At 40.1% G+C, this 15,070-nt stretch overlaps 1 protein-coding gene across 1 annotated transcript in view; it reads right to left on the bottom strand.

Annotated features, from left to right (window-relative positions):
* Positions 1-231: 231 nt before the first annotated feature.
* The window catches only part of LOC146377288 (uncharacterized), a 20,838-nt gene continuing 5,999 nt past the window's right edge, over positions 232-15,070 (bottom strand). Inside the window, exons 4-15 of the mRNA XM_084944440.1 lie at positions 10,795-10,906; positions 10,103-10,254; positions 9,747-9,998; positions 3,859-3,923; positions 3,287-3,569; positions 2,904-3,049; positions 2,517-2,799; positions 2,134-2,279; positions 1,747-2,029; positions 1,374-1,519; positions 984-1,266; positions 232-747 (exon numbers count right to left, since the gene is read on the bottom strand). Of these exons, the coding sequence (XP_084800566.1) occupies positions 567-747; positions 984-1,266; positions 1,374-1,519; positions 1,747-2,029; positions 2,134-2,279; positions 2,517-2,799; positions 2,904-3,049; positions 3,287-3,569; positions 3,859-3,923; positions 9,747-9,998; positions 10,103-10,254; positions 10,795-10,906 (2,332 nt within the window). The 3' untranslated portion in view covers positions 232-566. The remainder of the gene's footprint in view (positions 748-983; positions 1,267-1,373; positions 1,520-1,746; positions 2,030-2,133; positions 2,280-2,516; positions 2,800-2,903; positions 3,050-3,286; positions 3,570-3,858; positions 3,924-9,746; positions 9,999-10,102; positions 10,255-10,794; positions 10,907-15,070) is intronic.

The raw sequence follows: 15,070 nt of genomic DNA, 5'->3' as shown, positions 1-15,070 counted from the left end.
AGCAATGCAGCATGCAGAAGCTGCATGTTGCATATAATGATGCAATGAGAATCCTGCGTGGGATACCTAGAGGGGTAGTGCCAGTCAGATGTTTGTAACTGTGGGTATTTGGACTTTTAACAAAGTTAATGTTCACTTTTCGGGAACGACAGAATGGTGGTTCTCTAAGGATTGATTGATTGACTGATGGGTAGAGCAAAGGATTCTAACCTTTCAACTTTCTCTCTGCAACTGAAACGAATGACTCTTCAAACGTGTGCTGCACCAATATTTATTTGGAGTTTAAACATGTGCATAGAAAAGAAACAGAAAGTGTAATATGTTTTGTAAAATATTACATGTGATACAACAGATAAAGGCAAAATTTATTTATGAGGTAATATATGAATGGAAGCATTCAGTAAAAAGTGATTGATCAGAATAGAATTTCCCTGCAGTGTGTCGTGAAGAGTAGGGGGTACAAAAAAGAGTCACTAAAAAGTTGCAAAAAACTTGAACTAAATGACCCTTATTGTCACACACCTACTTTAAAACTTAAGGAATACTACAAAACTAAATTATTTTGTTTAGACCCAGCTACACTCAGATTTATTGTAAGAATCGAGTTGTGTACCATCAACTTCCACCTCACAAAGTGTCAGGTATTCTGTTCTCCCAGGAATAACGATGTTTATGTAGCGACCTTCCATTCCATTACATGCAAAGGTTTGTGATGCCCCAGCAGCGATGGATGAGATTACAGCACATCTGAAAACAAATTACAAGAAAAAAGATTAACAAGTAACATCAGATTAATGTAAAACAAAAATTTGTATAAATGTCCCTCTCAGATAGTTAAGATGCTGCTCGAAATTGTATGGTGGACTTAACTCTAAAAAAGGAGGTAGAAGTAGAATTTTTTTTATAAACATAATTAATGATTGCCACATATATGACTGTTATGGCAAAATTTGTATCAAGTATAAGATAAATAGCTCATTTACCTGGGATTCGCATTGCCATTGTCATTAAGTGAATTTCCAATGCGGATCTCAGCTCCATTGATCCTCTCAGGGCAACAGTCTTGTCTGTTGGTGATAGTCACAGTGTTGATTTTATATGTCTTCAAAAGGTCAAGTCTCCACCATGGATTCAAGTTGTTGTTTGTACAGGCACAGGATCCCTGGTTGAAGTTGCTGGCACGATTCCCATCAATGGCATTTTCGGGTTTGGCATTCCCATACGTTGAAGACTGACTCACTTGTCCAAGTCTGGCAACATTAGCCTCTGAAAAGTTGCAAATATTAGCAATAATATGATAAGAAGAACTCCAAAAAAAACCATTATGTGTTCATTTAACCCAGAACACACGAGGAGAATTGGACAAGATTTACCTGAAAGTGTACCATCAACTTCCACCTCACAAAGTGTCAGGTATTCTGTTCTCCCAGGAATAACGATGTTTATGTAGCGACCTACCATTCCATTGCATGCAAAGGTTTGTGATGCCCCAGCAGCGATAGATGAGATTACAGCACATCTGAAAACAAATTACAAGAAAAAAGATTAACAAGTAACATAAGATTAATGTAAAACAAATATTTGTATAAATGTCCCTCTCAGATAGTTAAGATGCTGCTCGAAATTGTATGGTGGACTTAACTCTAAAAAAGGAGGTAGAAGTAGAATTTTTTTTATAAACATAATTAATGATTGCCACATATATGACTGTTGTGACAAAGTTTCAAAGATGAATAGCTCATTTACCTGGGATTCGCATTGCCATTGTCATTAAGTGAATTTCCAATGCGGATCTCAGCTCCATTGATCCTCTCAGGGCAACAGTCTTGTCTGTTGGTGATAGTCACAGTGTTGATTTTATATGTCTTCAAAAGGTCAAGTCTCCACCATGGATTCAAGTTGTTGTTTGTACAAGCACAGGATCCCTGGTTGAAGTTGCTGGCACGATTCCCATCAATGGCATTTTCGGGTTTGGCATTCCCATACGTTGAAGACTGACTCACTTGTCCAAGTCTGGCAACATTAGTCTCTGAAAAGTTGCAAATATTAGCAATAATATGATAAGAAGAACTCCAAAAACCATTATGTGTTCATTTAACCCAGAACACACGAGGAGAATTGGACAAGATTTACCTGAAAGTGTACCATCAACTTCCACCTCACAAAGTGTCAGGTATTCTGTTCTCCCAGGAATAACGATGTTTATGTAGCGACCTACCATTCCATTGCATGCAAAGGTTTGTGATGCCCCAGCAGCGATAGATGAGATTACAGCACATCTGAAAACAAATGACAAGGAAACAGATTAACAGGTAACATAAGATTAATCTAAAGTAAAAGTTTGTATAAATGTCAATTTCAGATAATCAAGGTGCTGCTCTTTATTGCCTGATGAACTTAACTCTAAAAAAACAGAGGTAGAAGTAGAAATCTATTACAATTATAATTAATGATTGCCACATATATGACGGTTATGACAAAATTTGTATCAAGTATAAGATAAATAGCTCATTTACCTGGGATTCGCATTGCCATTGTCATTAAGTGAATTTCCAATGCGGATCTCAGCTCCATTGATCCTCTCAGGGCAACAGTCTTGTCTGTTGGTGATAGTCACAGTGTTGATTTTATATGTCTTCAAAAGGTCAAGTCTCCACCATGGATTCAAGTTGTTGTTTGTACAGGCACAGGATCCCTGGTTGAAGTTGCTGGCACGATTCCCATCAATGGCATTTTCGGGTTTGGCATTCCCATACGTTGAAGACTGACTCACTTGTCCAAGTCTGGCAACATTAGTCTCTGAAAAGTTGCAAATATTAGCAATAATATGATAAGAAGAACTCCAAAAACCATTATGTGTTCATTTAACCCAGAACACACGAGGAGAATTGGACAAGATTTACCTGAAAGTGTACCATCAACTTCCACCTCACAAAGTGTCAGGTATTCTGTTCTCCCAGGAATAACGATGTTTATGTAGCGACCTACCATTCCATTGCATGCAAAGGTTTGTGATGCCCCAGCAGCGATAGATGAGATTACAGCACATCTGAAAACAAATGACAAGGAAACAGATTAACAGGTAACATAAGATTAATCTAAAGTAAAAGTTTGTATAAATGTCAATTTCAGATAATCAAGGTGCTGCTCTTTATTGCCTGATGAACTTAACTCTAAAAAAACAGAGGTAGAAGTAGAAATCTATTACAATTATAATTAATGATTGCCACATATATGACGGTTATGACAAAATTTGTATCAAGTATAAGATAAATAGCTCATTTACCTGGGATTCGCATTGCCATTGTCATTAAGTGAATTTCCAATGCGGATCTCAGCTCCATTGATCCTCTCAGGGCAACAGTCTTGTCTGTTGGTGATAGTCACAGTGTTGATTTTATATGGCTTCAAAAGGTCAAGTCTCCACCATGGATTCAAGTTGTTGTTTGTACAGGCACAGGATCCCTGGTTGAAGTTGCTGGCACGATTCCCATCAATGGCATTTTCGGGTTTGGCATTCCCATACGTTGAAGACTGACTCACTTGTCCAAGTCTGGCAACATTTTCACCTTGATATTTAAAAGATAGAAAGATGCACAGAATTACCAAATGTAATTAACAGTGGTGTAAGTAATTTCACCAAAATATCTACAGTCAGCTTCTTCAATTGAATTTTTCATATAATCTTTTTGAAAACACTTTTTCACTGATCTAATTAAAATATATAATTAAATATGAATTCTTCAAATCAGTTATTTACTTTTAATATCTTTTCATTTGTTAAATTAACCAAGTCCTAGAATTGTAATGAATTCACGTTTACTTATTATGTTTCTTAGATACATTTTTTAATCTCACCCAAATTTCCACTCAGCTTTCCTAGAATAGACAACAAGACAAATATTCCAGCCGTAGTCGACATCCTATAGACAAAAGAAAACATTATTTCAGATAAAGTTTATCATATTTAATCTGGAGTAGAGGATTTGACAGATGTACAATTTTTTTTTAATGGTTTGCAATTTTTAATTCCTTTTAGAGTAATTTTTTAAATACAATTGTCAATTTTTAAATTATAACAGTAATTAAGCCTTGATAAGGTAGAATATTTCCAAAAATATTTTAGTTTGACAATTGAAGATTATTAATGATATTACTGTCACATTTAAGTTAAGTACTTTTTTTCTTTTTTTCCTTTGGTTTTTTTTTTCTTTTTTTTTTCTGGTAATATATATCTATATATATCTATATAGATATATTTTACAAAATACATGGAAAAACTCATATCATCCTATTCTATCAAGGAATTACCTTCAGTTGTAGGTAGGAGTCTCATAGTAGGTTCAATCTGCATTTTCACAAACTGAGCCATTATTATATATGCTTACAGTGATCATGTGACTGACAGTTGTTTAAAGAATGAAAAATCATGTTCAAATAATAAACGTTATTCTTGTAACTTTGCCTAGTTTCATATACACCCTTGTCAAATACCAGGTGACTCCCTTTTTCATAACAGTGCTGTGCATACAACAGAACATTTTGTCACGGACCCAACCAGACGACCTCACTTACTGTATTTCTCTATTCTGAAAACATCATGGGATGTCGTGTAATAATTCAGAATTTCCTAGTTGTTGCCATAACTATTTGCCTAGTTATAAATTAGTTTAAAAGATATTGATTAAATGTTTTGAACACTTACACAATTTAAGGAGATTTAAGGGAAAAAAATCCCAACAAGAATAAAATTTGTGCAAAACTGATTTTTGTCTCGGTTTTTAATTTTCTTGTTCTTTACCAGCACTACAGTGTTTTTTAAGGTGTGTCTTTAACACACTTTATTGCTATTGCTACACCAGGAGACCGGACAATGTATGCATTGTGGATGACGTCAGTGCTGAGGAGGATGTGTGGAAGTGCTTCAAAAAGGTGAATGCATGCAAAGCTACTGGTCTGGATGTGAATCCCGGCTGTGTCCTCAAGTCATGCTTGAGGTCGAGCTGGCTGGACTGTTTCCACACATCTTCAACCTTTCCCTCTCTCTGTCTGTAGTCCCAGCCTGCTTCAAAACAGCCACCAATTCAATTCAATTCAATTCAATTTTATTTATATAGCGCCAAATCACAACAAAAGTCGCCTCAAGGCGCTTCATAGATACAGAGAAAAACCCAACAATCATATGACCCCCTATGAGCAAGCACTTTGGCGACAGTGGGAAGGAAAAACTCCCTTTTAACAGGAAGAAACCTCCGGCAGAACCAGGCTCAGGGAGGGGCGGCCATCTGCTGCGACCGGTTGGGGTGAGAGAAGGAAGACAGGATAAAAGACATGCTGTGGAAGAGAGACAGAGGTTAATAACAGATATGATTCAATGCAGAGAGGTCTATTAATACATAGTGAGTGAGAAAGGTGACTGGAAAGGAAAAACTCAATGCATCATGGGAATCCCCCGGCAGCCTACGTCTATTGCAGCATAACTAAGGGAGGATTCAGGGTCACCTGGTCCAGCCCTAACTATATGCTTTAGCTAAAAGGAAAGTTTTAAGCCTAATCTTAAAAGTAGAGATAGTTTCTGTCTCCCGAATCCAAACTGGAAGCTGGTTCCACAGAAGAGGGGCCTGAAAACTGAAGGCTCTGCCTCCCATTCTACTTTTAAATACTCTAGGAACAACAAGTAGGCCTGCAGAGCGAGAGCGAAGTGCTCTAATAGGGTGATATGGTACTACAAGGTCATTAAGATAAGATGGGGCCTGATTATTTAAGACCTTGTATGTGAGGAGCAGGATTTTGAATTCAATTCTGGACTTAACAGGAAGCCAATGAAGGGAAGCCAAAACAGGAGAAATATGCTCTCTCCTTCTAGTCCCTGTCAGTACTCTTGCTGCAGCATTTTGGATTAGCTGAAGGCTTTTCAGTGAGTTTTTTGGACATCCTGATAATAATGAATTACAGTAGTCCAGCCTGGAAGTAATAAATGCATGAACTAGTTTTTCAGCGTCACTCTGAGACAGGATATTTCTAATTTTAGAGATGTTGCGCAAATGGAAGAAAGCAGTCTTACATATTTGTTTAATATGTGCGTTGAAGGACATGTCCTGGTCAAAAATGACTCCAAGGTTCCTCACAGCGTTACTGGAGGCCAAGGTAATGCCATCCAGAGTAAGAATCTGGTTAGATACCATATTTCTAAGATTTTCAGGGCCGAGTACAATAACCTCAGTTTTATCTGAATTAAGAAGCAGAAAGTTAGCGGCCATCCAGGTCTTTATGTCTTTAAGACATTCCTGCAGTTTAACTAATTGGTGTGTGTTATCTGGCTTCATGGACAGATAGAGCTGGGTGTCATCTGCATAGCAGTGAAAATGTATGCTATGTCTTCTAATGATGCTGCCTAAGGGAAGCATGTATAATGTAAACAGAATTGGCCCTAGCACTGAACCCTGTGGAACTCCATAATTAACCTCAGTGTGTGAAGAGGACTCTCCATTTACATGCACAAATTGGAGTCTATTAGATAGATATGATACAAACCACTGCAGTGCAGTACCTGTAATACCTACAGCATGTTCTAATCGCTCTAATAGGATATTATGGTCAACAGTATCGAGCGCTGCACTGAGGTCTAGCAGGACAAGCACAGAGATGAGTCCACTGTCAGAGGCCATAAGAAGATCATTTGTAACCTTCACTAAAGCTGTTTCTGTGCTGTGATGAGCTCTGAAACCTGACTGAAACTCTTCAAATAAACCATTCCTCTGCAGATGATCTGTTAGCTGTTTGACAACTACTATTTCAAGGATTTTTGATATGAAAGGAAGGTTGGAGATTGGCCTATAATTAGCTAAGACTGCTGGGTCTAGAGATGGCTTTTTGAGTAAAGGTTTAACTACAGCCAGCTTGAAGGCCTGTGGTACATAGCCGATTATTAGAGATAGGTTGATCATATTTAAGATCGAAGAATTAATTAATGGCAGGACTTCTTTGAGCAGTTTTGTAGGAATGGGGTCTAAAAGACACGTTGATGGTTTGGAGGAAGTAATTATTGAAGTTAACTCAGAAAGATCAATTGGAGAAAAAGAGTCTAACTTAACATCAATGGTACTAAGAGTAGCTGTAGATAATATTACATCTGTGGGATGATTACTGGTAATTTTTTCTCTAATGATAAAAGTTTTATTTGTGAAGAAGTTCATGAAGTCATTACTAGTTAACGTTAAAGGGATGGTTGGCTCAACAGAGCTCTGACTGTTTGTCAGCCTGGCTACAGTGCTGAAGAGAAACCTGGGGTTGTTCTTATTTTCTTCAATCAGTGATGAATAGTAAGATGTTCTGGCTTTGCGGAGGGCTTTCTTATAAAGCAGCAAACTATTTCTCCAGGCTAAATGATGATCCTCTAAATTTGTGACACGCCATTTCCTCTCCAGATTACGAGTCATCTGCTTTAGGGTACGTGTTTGAGAATTATACCACGGAGTCAGGTACTTCTGATTAGAGACCTTAGTTTTCACTGGAGCTACAGTATCCAGAGTCGTACGTAGTGAGGAGGTGAAATTATTAACAAGATAATCGACCTCTGTTGGGGTAGCGTTCAGATAGCTGCTCTGCTCTGTGTTGGTACAGGGCATTGAAGATGATAACAGTGGGTGGATTATATTCTTAAACTTAGTTACAGCGCTTTCAGAAAGACATCTACTGTGATAAAATCTACTCTCCACCGCTGTGTAATCAATTATTGTAAATGTAAATGTTATCAGGAAATGATCAGACAGGAGAGGGTTTTCAGGAAACACTGTTAAATGTTCAGTTTCTATGCCATATGTTAAAACAAGATCTAGAGTGTGATTAAAGTGGTGGGTGGGTTCTTTTACATTTTGAGAGAAGCCAATTGAGTCTAATAACAGACTAAATGCCATGTTGAGGCTGTCATTTTTAGCATCTACATGGATGTTAAAATCACCCACAATAATTATTTTATTTGAGCTCAGAACTAAATTAGATATAAAGTCTGAGAAATCAGACAGAAACTCTGTGTAAGGCCCAGGTGGACGATAGATGATAACAAGTAAGACTGGTTTCTGAGTTTCACAGCTGGGGTGGACAATGTTAAGCATCAGGCTTTCAAATGAATTAAAAGTCTGTCTTGGTCTTTCATTAATTAATAGGCTGGTGTGAAAAATTGCTGCCACACCGCCCCCTCGGCCTGTGCTTCGAGGTTTCTGGTAGTTAGAATGACTCGGGGGTGTTGATTCATTTAAACTAACATAATCATCCTGCTGCAACCAGGTTTCTGTAAGGCAGAGTAAATCAATTTGTTGATCAATTATTAAGTCATGTACTAACAGAGACTTGGAGGAGAGAGACCTAATATTTAATAATCCACATTTCACTGTTTTACTCTTTGGTTCAGATGTGGATACTGTACTGTTCTTTCTTTGTAATTGTTTATGTTTAAGTTGTTTGTTGCTGGTTTTTAGTTTGTTTTTTGTCTTTTTGGAAGCTGACACAGTCTCTATGGAGATGGGTTTTTGGGGGGGTAGCAGGAGGAGAGAAGCTGCAGAGAGGCGTGTAAGACTGCAACTCTGCTTCCTGGTCCCAACTCTGGATAGTCATATTTTGGGGGGTTTAATAAATTTGTCCATATTTCTAGAAATGAGAGCTGCTCCATCCAAAGTGGGATGGATGCCGTCTCTCCTAACAAGACCAGGTTTCCTCCAGAAGGTTTGCCAATTATCTATGAAGCCCACATCGTTTCTGGGACACCACTCAGACAGCCAGCAATTTAAGGAGAACATGCGGCTAAACATGTCACTCCTGGTCTGATTGGGGAGGGGACCAGAGAAAACTACAGAGTCCGACATTGTTTTAGCAAAGTTGCACATCGATTCAATATTGATTTTAGTGACCTCCGATTGGCGTAACCGGGTGTCATTACTGCCGACGTGAATTATGATTTTACTGAATTTACGTTTACCCTTAGCCAGCAGTTTTAAATTTCCTTCAATGTCGCCTGCTCTGGCCCCTGGAAGACAATTGACTATGGTTGCCGGTGTCTCTAGCTTCACATGTCTGAGAACAGAATCACCAATTACCAGAGTTTGACCCCCGGCGGGTGTGTCACCGAGTGGGGAAAAACAGTTAGACACATGAACGGGTTGGTGGTGTACCTGGGGCTTCTGTTTAGGACTATGCTTCCTCCTCACCGTGACCCAGCCGCCCTCTTTCCCCAGCTGCTTGGGGTCTGCCAGGGAACAGCTAGCGGGGCCTACGCTATCTTCGGCTGCACCAGCTACAGGGGCCTGGCTAGCTACGGGTGAATGAAGGGTGCGAAGCCGAGTCTCCAATTCAGTAATCCTGGCCTCCAGAGCTGCAAATATGCTACATTTGTTACAGATATCATTACTGCTAAAGGAGGCCGAGGAGTAACTAAACATCTGACACAATGAGCAAGAAAGTGCAAGAGGGACAGGTGAAGTAGCCATGGTGCTAACGAGTCGGCTACGAGCTAAGCTAAGCTAGCGAAACAGTACAGAGACAGTGAGTGAATACTTTGGCTATAAATTAGGTAGTGAGTACACAGAAAGTGTGCTTCGGATGAAGCACGTGAAGATTATACTATGAAAGAAGAATGTATTTAAAATTTGTTAATTAAATTGCTAAGCAAATAAGCTACTCAGAAACACCACTGTGTTTGAGCAGGAACAGGAAGTGATACTCTACCGCAGAGCGAGCGAACACCAAGTGACAGCGCCACCAAGCTTCTCGTCCCTGTACCCAAATCCTCCACTCCAACACCATTGTGAAGTTGGCGGATGACACAACAGTGGAGGGTCTTATCACTAAAGGTGATGAGACGGCCTACAGGGAGGAGGTCAGCGCCCTGACACAGTGATGCCCGGAGAACCATTTCACCCTCAAAGTCACAAAGACAAAGGAGTTGATAGTGGACTTCCAGAGTTGTAGAGAAGGACACACCCCCATCACCAGCAACGGCGTTGCTGTGGAGAGAGTGAGCAGCTTCCATTTCCTAGGTGTACATCTGGCAGAGGATCTCACATAGTCTGTTCACATGAACAAAACAGTGAAGAATGCGCAGCAGCACCTCTTCTTTCTCAGGAGACTGAAGGGATTTGGCATGAGCCCCGCATCCTCAGGACCTTCAACCGCAAAGCTCTTCAGAGAGTGGTGCGGTGTTCTGAACGGATAATTGGAGGTGAGCTTCCCCCCCTCCAGGACGTCTACAAGAAGTGGTGCCTGAGGAAAGTGGGGAAGATCACGGACCGGACACTTCATAGACACCTTACCTTCACTTACTGGAACTTTGACTTTTTCAGGCTCAGTCTTGCCTAACTTTATGTTATTGCTGTCACATTTAAGTTGTACTCCTTTTTTTATTGTTGTTTTGTTTTGGGGGGTTTTGTTGGGGGGGATTAAAAATATATATATAATATAAAATACATGAAAAACTGGAAACATATTCTACCAAGGACTTACCTTAAAGCATAGGTACGTGTCTCAAAGTAGATTCGATCTGCATTTTCATATACTCAGCCATTGTTATATATGCTTACTGTGATCATGACTACGAGTTGTTTAAAAAATGAAAGATCATGTTCAAATAATAAATGTTGTTCTTGTAACTTTGCTTAGTTTCATACAAACCCATGTCAAATACCAGGTGTCTGCCTCCCTTGAAGGTGACTGTCACTCCACATACATGTTGTTTGTAACCCACATACAATGAGGGTAACACTTTAAGGACTGATATGAGGAGAGATGGACAGCCTGCCCAACCAATCGAAATGCACAGGTTCCAGTATGCTTTGACCAATGGGAGAGCAGCCTGCCGCTGTATGTCCCACCCATGTGCTCTGTGTTCGCTGCTATGTGTGGAGGTAGTCGCATGCTGGCAGGAGAAAAGAGAGACTGAAGCTTTTGAGCTGGAAAAAGTATTAGATATAAGTTGCAACCAACTGTGCTGCACATAAGTTCGCTGGTTATCAGCTACCTTTCATATTAAAAGTAGCCACAGTGAGTAAACAGGCGAATGCTGCAGTTTTCTGGCGACTTTAGAAAGTACCGCGTAGAGCTAAAGGGTTAGCCTTCATTAGCTCTAGTTGTTATCAACTGCCTGAAAGTTCATCTCAATCTGCTTCCAGAAGTAAGGTAACACTTGAAGCGCAACTTATGTTTATTTTCCTTCACGTCCTTCCTTATTTTCCTTATTACAGTTATTAAAGAGAAAAACAACATGTCCTGTTATGTTATTTAGAGCCCCGCATTTTCCGACCGAGAGACACCATACCATTGTCTTCGGCCGTGGTGCACTGAGATCGGTGAGCACATATTGTATGTCTCAGTTAAGTCTGTTTTGCATTTTATCATTGAGAAACTGAATTTATCTGAATTGTTTGATTAATAACTGTCGTATATGCACTGACTTTACTTGGTTTAATGCATAGTTTGTGTAAGAGAGATGTTTTATTTTTGCAAATTTGAGTATTTTAATTGCAAATTGATGTTGAATGTAATTTCAACAAAATCCCAAGTTGTGAATTATAGCTAGAACAGCATAATTAATATTTGAATTGCTCTTCTGACCCTGTCTGTTGACAGGTAAGGGTTTTTTTTATATGCTGAATTGTTCCTGAGGTGGATTCCTCCGGTGAAATAGATGGCGAGCCTTCCCACCTGGACTTAGAGAGACTGAGATTCACTTCTTTTCCACTTGATGATCTGCTGCACCTTGCGGTGTGGTAGGACTGTATCACTCTGTTGTGGAAGTTTTCCATTTAAATAAAGCCTGCAGACGAGCGGTGAGTGGTAGCTAACATTCTTTAATCCAAACACACAAAGAACAGAACACCAAGCTTGTGGAGAACCTGCATGACCGCGGGGCAGGGTCAGCAGAGTCTCACTGAGCCTAGCATGGCTATCAGTTAAATACCTTCTTCAGGAACAAAAGGCAGTACACAGCTGTTTCACACCTTAAGGTTCACACTCCCTTGCTACCTCCTTGAAGTCCTTGAAGAGACAAAAGACTCTTCGTGTGGAGTGTCTGCTTCCCCCCAACTTCCTTACTAGACCCCCACCATTTGTCTTACAGTATGGGTGTCAGACATGTTAAAATCCAGTGGCACCAAGGCATTATACAATAAAATAATGTGATTGATACATAAGTAAAAGAAATTCCTATACACACTCACACTTTCACGCACAGCTGGTTATACATAAGACCACTGACTGACATTCTCTCACCCCTATTTTCTTTCACACCCTGGGAATTTTTTGGGCACTACCCCTTGGACATTTTTTATTTGGGACTTTAAATAATGAGCTGTTGTGTAGAACATTCTCCACATGTGAAAAGAGTGTGAGATTTTCATTTGAATGTACATTGGATTTGTGTAACTGTTTCTATAAGAGTTAAGGAGTCATGTTACTAGGGTGCACCCGAACATTGAAACCCGAGCATTGAAACCCGGACATTGAAAACCAAAAGTAACACTTGGCCAAGTCATTGCTTTAGTAGTTTATGTGTTTTACTTTTCTTTTAATTTTTGTAAGCTTCCTTTCTACCATTGTAAAGTGTCTTTAACCTGTGCTTGTCAACCTTATGGTTTATTTCACTAAAGTTGGCTGGTTTTTTCGAGTTACATTCTTGTCTCTGTGTCTCATTTAAACACACCCCTGTGCTCCTATAGTCTAGCCTATTGGCCCATTGATATATTCTTTTCAACAATTCCCCTTACTGTGTTACATTTGCTATATAGATGAAACAATATTACAAAAAAAATAGATATATTATACTGAACATGTTTATTTATTTGCATCGCATGCAAATAAACATGTTTGCCTTCACTCTGCTCTCCATCTCAATTAGGTTTAGGTCAGGTGGCCAAGATGGCACCTGTGTGTTTGGCATGCTGTCTATCGCTCTCTTTTATTTGTTTTATTTTTTTGCTTTTAGTCAATTTTGTGCAACATGTCAGCCCTACATTGTTTTATGATCGCCAGACATTATTGGAAATAGGCTTATCTACCCAAGCTTTAGTTCGGTTTGGAAATGACAACCAAGGCTTTCTGCCTCCCGATTTGGAAGTAACACCACCACACTGGCATTCCTTACCACTGCCACTGGATGTGCGGAAGCGACGCAGGAGACTGGGTAACCGTGGAGGTCGCCTCGTCAAACTGAGATTCAGGATTTCTTGTTTTCCTCATGAGCTTCGCTCCATTTGTCAATCCTGCCCGCAACTCTTGGTGCTGTTGCATGCTTTGGACCCGGTGGACTCCTGCTTGGTTCCTGTTGTGGGATCTCTCGAGAAGGGTTCTGCAAAATCCCCTCCTCTCCGACATCTGCGTTGGCGTGGAGTGGACCGAACAAACCTCCGACCTGTGGATCTGGTTGTTATATATGTATATATATATGTATATGTATATTAAAATATAATAAGGAGTTTTTTTCCGAGTTCTCAGAGTTTCTTGCTGACTGTGCATCACGGTATGACCAGATCCTTTTGCTTGGTGATTTTAATATACACGTCTGCTGCCCGGGGAAGCCCCTGGCTAAGGACTTTCTGGACTTAGTGAACTCTTTTAATTTTGTTCAGTCTGTTAAAGGTGCCACTCAAGAACGTGGTCACACACTGGACTTGGTTTTATCACATGGTTTATCTGTCCGTAACGCACGTAATGTTGTGTTTTCTGACCATATGCCTATTTTATGTGACATTGTTCTTTTTAATCCTGTTGTTAAGCGGGCTGTACCTGCTCGATGTTATCGTGCTTTTGGCTCAGATACTGCCGAGCGGTTTTCCATATTGTTTGACCAACTTATTTCTTATCCTCCTGAGTTGTCCACCTCAGATGGATTACTTTCTTATTTGGATTCTGCTTGTAAATCTGTCCTCGCCGTTGTTGCTCGTTTTAGATTCAGACAGTGTAAGCCAAAGGCTAGTCCTTGGCTAACTGATTTTACCAGAGCCGCTAGAAAAGAATGTAGAAGATGTGAAAGACTCTGGAAGCTCTTAAGACTAGCTGGAAAGTCTATCAGAGAGCACTAAAGGCTGCCAAGCACTCCTATTTTTCACAACTGATTGCTGCCAGCTTGCATAACCCTTGTGTTCTATATAACACTATAAATTCTGTACTTAATACGGAAGGCTATATTCTTTTGCACTCTTCTGCGGTTATGTGCAATAAGTTTCTTAACTATTTTGTGGACAAGGTTGCTAGTTTGAGACCCCCGACTCTATCTATTGCTGACCCAGCCATGCATGGTTTTTGCTCAAGTCTGTTCTCTGCTTTTCTACCAATTGTTTTATCTGATTTTTGTCATGGTCCTGGGTCATTTGGACCCAGTGTTCTTAGTTTTCCTGTGGTTTTGTATTTTGTTCTTTATGTTCATAGGATTGTTTGTTTTGGTATTTGGATTCCAGCTGTGTCCGTGCTTATATTGTGGTGTTTGTTCTGGTACCGTGTTCCCACCCTTTGTGTTCTGTGTTCTCCTCATTTCCTCATGTATTCCTTCTTGTTCTCTGCCTCTCTCTCTTCCTCTCTCTGTGCTCCTCTCTGTGTACTCTGTGTTGTGTTTAAGGTCCGCATCTTGGTGTCAGTATTTTCAGTTTCGTGTCCTCCCTGCTCTGTCATGAGTAATTGTCCTCAGCTGTGTTCCCCGTGTGTTCCCACTTCCCTCATTACCTTCTGTGTATTTATGTCAGAGTATCCCTTTGTTCCGTGTTGCGTTGTCCCTCTAGGTTGTGTGCATTCCCTCGTGTCTTCCCAGTGCCTCAGCTTTAGTTCCTCCCAGTATAGTTTTGTATGACTTCTTATGTTCCTATTAATAAAGACCTGCCTTTTGAGTTTATCCCCGCGTGTCTTGAGCCGTGCATTTGGGTCCTCTCTTGCCTTCACACAGCCGCCGCCTGACAGAACGATGCAACCACGAAATGGACCCAGCAGGCTCCGCCCGTGAGGAAGACATTCTCCGTGTACAGAGTCTGGTGAGGCAAATAACCCACGCCTCGGACAATTTCTGTCGGACTTAATGCCATAAAGGCAATAGTCG

Source organism: Perissodus microlepis, chromosome 11 (assembly GCF_051167445.1).
Source record: "Perissodus microlepis isolate ML-2025 ecotype Zambia chromosome 11, ASM5116744v1, whole genome shotgun sequence".
NCBI classification, from domain to species: Eukaryota; Metazoa; Chordata; class Actinopteri; order Cichliformes; family Cichlidae; genus Perissodus; species Perissodus microlepis.
This window is presented reverse-complemented; position numbering and strand designations above follow the sequence as displayed.